The sequence below is a fragment of the Corvus brachyrhynchos genome, unplaced genomic scaffold, assembly GCF_000691975.1.
Source record: "Corvus brachyrhynchos isolate BGI_N302 unplaced genomic scaffold, ASM69197v1 scaffold142, whole genome shotgun sequence".
NCBI classification, from domain to species: domain Eukaryota; kingdom Metazoa; phylum Chordata; class Aves; order Passeriformes; family Corvidae; genus Corvus; species Corvus brachyrhynchos.
The window spans coordinates 6,357,634-6,363,436 of record NW_008237226.1 but is presented as its reverse complement, the minus strand read 5'-3'; the positions used below and the strand labels follow the sequence as shown (position 1 = coordinate 6,363,436).

General features: G+C 35.6%; 1 protein-coding gene across 4 annotated transcripts in view; it reads left to right on the top strand.

The window, feature by feature from the left end:
* ICA1 (islet cell autoantigen 1) overlaps positions 1-5,803 on the top strand; it is a 59,345-nt gene that overhangs the window by 4,151 nt on the left and 49,391 nt on the right. For all 4 annotated transcript variants that reach the window (XM_008629935.2, XM_017729326.1, XM_017729325.1 and 1 more), the window contains exons 3-5: positions 988-1,159; positions 3,077-3,149; positions 4,882-5,005. In XM_008629935.2, coding sequence (XP_008628157.1) covers positions 988-1,159; positions 3,077-3,149; positions 4,882-5,005 — 369 coding nt within the window. The remainder of the gene's footprint in view (positions 1-987; positions 1,160-3,076; positions 3,150-4,881; positions 5,006-5,803) is intronic.

Genomic DNA, 5,803 nt, shown 5'->3' with positions numbered 1-5,803 from the left:
CCCCCCCCCCCCCCCCCCCCCTCCCTTCCCTTCCCTTCCCTTCCCTTCCCTTCCCTTCCCTTCCCTTCCCTTCCCTTCCCTTCCCTTCCCTACTATTAAATAAAATACATCCATTTTTTGGCATCAACATTTAATTTCATTTGGTTTTAATCTCATTTCTGGGAATATTTTGAACTTTCTAAGCTCTTTCCGGTTTATGCACAGAGACTTAGCTTTCTTTGCTTTTATGGGTTTAAACCAGATCCTAACACAAGATTTCATTGTGAAGCTGTATTTTCTATTCAACTGTGTTGGTATGGTTTAAATATTGTGGAATATGGAATTTATATATTGCACTTTTTATTAGGTCTGCTCCAGGAATGCAGAATTATTTGTCAGTGAAAACTAATCCTTGAAAGAAAAGGTGTTACATACCCTACATACCTGCAGTTGTCATGTAGTCAATTGTATAAAGAGAGATGTGAGATATCAGTCTTTCACATCGCATGCTCAAAAGAGATGAGTGTTCTTCTAATGCTTTTTTTATTCAATTACAAAAAAAGGAGGGCAAGAAGTAGTCTAATCCTATTCATAAAATGAGATTCGTGAAATCCCAACAGTGCTGAAATGGCATGAAAATTGCTACCTGCTCAAACTCTGCTAGTTCACTTGAAACTCTCCTATTAATTATACAAAATAAAAAGTGAATTCCATGGGCTATAAATCATTTCATAATGCATTGGGAAGAATTCTTTGCAGCTGTTTATTAGGCAGTACTGCATGGTTAAGACATTCAAATTGAAGTCAGTGTATTTTTCAGAGTAGGGTGGGAAATATAGTACTAATTTAATTGCTTTTTTATTCATGCACAGTGAGGGACCTCATGTTAGAATACATGTGTTGGCATGCAAATGCAATATTCTTAATGGAAATGTATTAATTGAGTGTGTTAGACTTATTTTTAAAGCATCCAATTGAAGTTTTTAATTTTGTTTGTTAATATTCTAGCAACTATCCAAGAGAATTTTACGATCAATATGCTCAAAGCCAAGAAAAATCTGTGGTCAATAAAATGCAACAGAAATACTGGAAAACAAAACAAACCCTTATAAAAGTTACAGGAAAAAAGGAAGATGAACATGTTGTGGCTTCAGATGCAGATCTGGATGCAAAACTAGAGGTTTGTAATGTTTACATAATGGGTGTTCTCTCTTTGTTAATTTTAAGGTGTTTTCCTTTCCACCAAGCCTTTAATATATGTGCACATAGTATATAATAACATACATATATTTTTATAGTTTTCATGTAATATCTCTTCCAAATTCTGACAGAAGTACCTATGTAAATTCAGGGAATGTGTTGGAATTTTGTAACACAAAACCCCATGTCCCTCTAACTTTATTTGGAACTTAACATATTTCATATTTATTTTAATATTTTAGGGACAGACTTTCTCCTTTTGTTAGTGGGGGGATCAGGAGATCATCTTTATCCTTTGCCTATGTCAGTTTAAGGTAGTTGGGGTTTTGTTTTTAATAGTATATATTTTATAGAGTGTACAGATGACATTCTTTATATAAGTATAAAATACCACATATACCAGAAAAACATGCAATATGCCAAGGAGCAAGATGCACAGTGCACTCTGCTGTGGAGGTTTCGAGCGGATTAGTGGGTTCTGACATGGCCAAAGAAGCTTCTGAAAGTCTGTAAAATAAAACCAAGAGAAGGAATCTGCTGTGTGACAAATACAGTCCAACTGTCAGTATCCTCAACCCCACTGAGGAAAAAAAAAATAGTTAAAGGTTCTACAAATTGAAGACCTCGAATGTCTTTTTGAGACAAAGCAAAAAATTGAGGCTGTACTACAGGAGTGTAATAACCCAGTTAATGTGCATGTAAGTTTTGTTTGTGTTGTTTTCTTATGTGAGGGTAAATGTTTTGCCTTACTGGCTTTCTTGCAGTTTCTTAAAAACAATATTGACTTAGGATTCTCAGTTTATTTAGGTTTTAGCTGAAATACAGGAAGCTGTATTACAACAAACACAGGAACAGTGATACTTTATCACCTATGTAGTCTTCACAATGGGTTATAAATCAAGAGTATTGATGTAAAACAAGCTGGAAATATGGAACAGTATTTTTAAATAAATACCTGAGTTTTTACCATGTCTACTGTGTTGCAGAGTCATCAGGAAGGATGCTTTGTTAGCTCAGGTGAGATAGGAAATAGGGAAACCTGTGTTCGTACCAGTGAAATAAGCATGTTTTGGACAACTCCTCACCTGCAAGTCATACTCCATGTTTGAAAGACAAGATCTGTGAACATTTGCAGTCAAGCAGCACTGAAAGAAGGCACTTACTGTACCAGTGGTCCATTTTACTTCTAGCTGTCTAATGCCTGATATGGTAGAGTTTAGGTTTAAGTTGCAGGCTGGAGGTTGTAGATGGCCAGACAGAAAGAGTAGTAATTTTTCTATTGCCTAGAAACAATCATCAAATGTAGTTGTGACTGACTTTTTTTTTTACCTCTGCTTCCTTTGGAAGCTGCTGCTTTAGAAATTTGATTATGCCAATAAAACTTTCAGTTTAAATCAACAGCTTTCTGTGTTGGCTGTACCTATGCAAGTTTGTTCCACTAGACTTCACAGTGTCTATGAAAAATTCAGTATGCTTATTTCCACACATGAGAATGATTGATTGATAGATATTTTGATAAGTCTGCTCTACCGTGAGGTTTTTAGAAACAGATTTGTACATCTTCATATATATACAAAGATATTATCTAAAAACCCTCCCCAACAGAAGTAGTTTGGTTAACTATCAACTGTTTATTATAGATCTGTTTCCAGAGTTATTTTTTCTTTATTTTATTTCTGTAAATTTATGGTTGATCAGTCTGTAGTTTCAGTGAATAACTTAATTGAAATAAGAGCACCATTGATAAGAAAAATACCAGAAATATTGCTCATTGTTCAAGAAGAGAATAATGATCTCTAATAATTTCTACAAAAAATTAAGTTCTTTCTTGTATTTTATTCCTCAGTGTTTCTTGCATACACTTGACGAACTTTTGTGTATTTTGTTTCAATATCAGCTGTTCCACTCTATTCAGAGAACATGTATGGAGTTGCTGAAAGCAATTGAACTGTATCAAAAAAGGATTTGTTGTAAGTATGCTCAAACACAGTAGTTAAAATGATAAGAAGGTCTGCATTATGGAATCATTTAACAAGTGAAAAGGTAAAAATGAAAGTGGAGAATTAGTAGTTTCATACTATTCAAAAGTAAAGATAATGTTCCTTGCAGACAGCTAAATGCAGATTTGCTTTTTTTTTTGAAGACTTCCCAGTTCTGAAGTTTTATATGTTGATATAATGCAGTGATAGCAATAATGGCTGGAGAAAGCGTTCTTTAACTTCTTTAATTTTTTTTTCCCCTTACTTGGTTGGCTTTTGTAAATTCAGAAATACGTTGTCTAGAAATCATAACTCCTTTCTAAACTGTTTTAGTGTTTTGTCTTTTTTGTTAATCAGGATTGCTGATGAAGAATTTGTGGCTTATTACTGTTTTATAATTAAGTAATGCACGCTATTATGGTGAATTTGATAATGCTGACTTGATTGTAACAAGCGTTCAGTAATTAGTGACAGTCATTAGTTAGAGATGGGGGGGACCTAATTTGGGAAGTTTCAAACAGCAAGTTGTATTAAATGTCCTCTAAAGGTTCTCTGCAGCCAATATTATTTGATTTCTGGCCTGAAGAAGAGACTCCATGAAGTCATCTTCCAATTTACTGTCTTTTGTTGAATGTTACCCATATTTTGTTAAGCCTTTCATTTTTCTTTATCCAAAGAAAGTCAGAGATAATGTTTCAGAATCAGGAGGTAAAATGAAATACAGAACAGTAGTGTACAGAGTTCAAGAAGTAGCAGGTGAAATCTGTGATGCAAAGATTTGCATCAGATGCAGATGCGCATCTTCTACCAAAGTGTGCTGAGTCTGCATTGGAGTTGACTGTCAACATTTTGAAAAATGTCAAGAGGATTCAAGAGATCTTCTTGCGTTGTTTTAGGCCATTCTCCCTCTCGATAGTGGGTTGAAATTGGTATTATAGGAGATAGCCACTTTAGAAGACAAAGAGATAAGGGCATCATGAAATGTTTTTGTAAGGTTCTTCAAGATCCAGGGTCCCAGTTTAGAAGTATTCAACAAATCAGTGTAAAATCACTTCATCTTCTTTTTTAAAAAATGATCAGTTACTTTGAGGTAGATGTATTTCAGATAGTTGAAATACATTGTTTGAATTGTATAGAATGTTAAAGTTGCCAAGTAATCTTGCAAAGTAATTTGAAAGTAAATGTTCTTTAAAATGAAGTACTGTATTTTTCATGTGGAATTTTATGTAGTCAAGCATGAAAAACGGTGAACAAGAAAAAAGCAAGTGAATGAATTTTGGCTAGTACAACTTGGAATTAGCTTCAATAAAAGTATGCTACCAAAGATCAGCTGAGGCAGTCCAAATGGTAAAAAAGAATTAAAAACCAGCCTACCAAACCGGACATCCCAAAAAACCCAACACTGAAAGATACTGCAATCAAGATAGCCATTTTTGTAATATAACCAACCTTTTTTTTTTTTTTTTTTTAAGAAAGAAATAGCACGTTTTTCCTGTTCTCTTTTGGTGCTGGTGGAATTTTGTGATTCTTGTTAAGTGTATCAGCAAATGTCTCAAATGAATCAGATCTTCTGTTTACTAAATGCGGGAATGCTGTGAAATTATTTATTTTTGCTTTGCTGCTTGGACTTAGAGTGACTTAAGCTGTTTGATGTTAGGCCAGTTTTAAAGCTGTTAGGAGCCAATTAAATAACGTATTTGACAACTCATTTATTTTTTGTTAGTTCTGTCTCAGGAAGAAAATGAATTGGGAAAATTTCTTCGATCACAGGGTTCTCAGGATAAAACAAGAGCAGGAAAAATGATGCAAGCTACAGGAAAGGCCCTCTGCTTTTCTTCTCAGCAAAGGTACATTGCTGTCTGATTTACAAAGTACTTGTGATAGTGGTAGTTGATTCACCATTGGCATAATTCATTTGTCCATTTGAAATATTTCAGGAACCAATTGATAAGAGAATTATTGACAGAATCTGCTGTAGTATTGGCAATATTAGTGGCTTCTTGAATTTTGCCTGATACTGCTTTTTGTCAGACCTGCTGTGTCTGTATCTCCAGATCCCCTGCCTGTGCCTGTTCAGCTCAGTAGTTCTAAAGCTGTACTGGAGCATCTCCATGGCCTCTCCAGCAGTAGGGTTGTAAAGGAGCTGATGTCAGGTTCCTCTCCTGCTTGGTGGCAGTTGTTACTCTGCAGAGAAATGCCACAGCAGGCTCACTGTGGAGGTGTCTGGGTCCTGCAAGGGAGGAAATGAGTAAGGGAATACTTTTTTCTGAGCCATTGAGTCTCATACCTCGACTAGACAGAGGAGAAAGGAGGAGTGTGAATGCCATCTCCTGTTTGAACTTTACACTAAAGTCCCCCTGAGAGAAGATCCTAGATCTCTACAGAGCTCGTGCAGCTTGTGTAGGAGCTAGTAAAAGGTAAGGAATCCAGGGGGACACACTAACTAACACCTGCTGTTAACCAGAGCCCTTGATGTCTCACTCACCCAGTGTTTGCTCTAGGAGTTTAAAAGTAACAGTACCTGATAGCATTGTAAGTATTGTGATGCTCTTTTTAACAGCATTAGGACTATGAAAGCATGAAGTTCACCATCACTCACAAAACAAAGTTCTATTCCATTACATTTTACAGGATTTGGGGGGGGT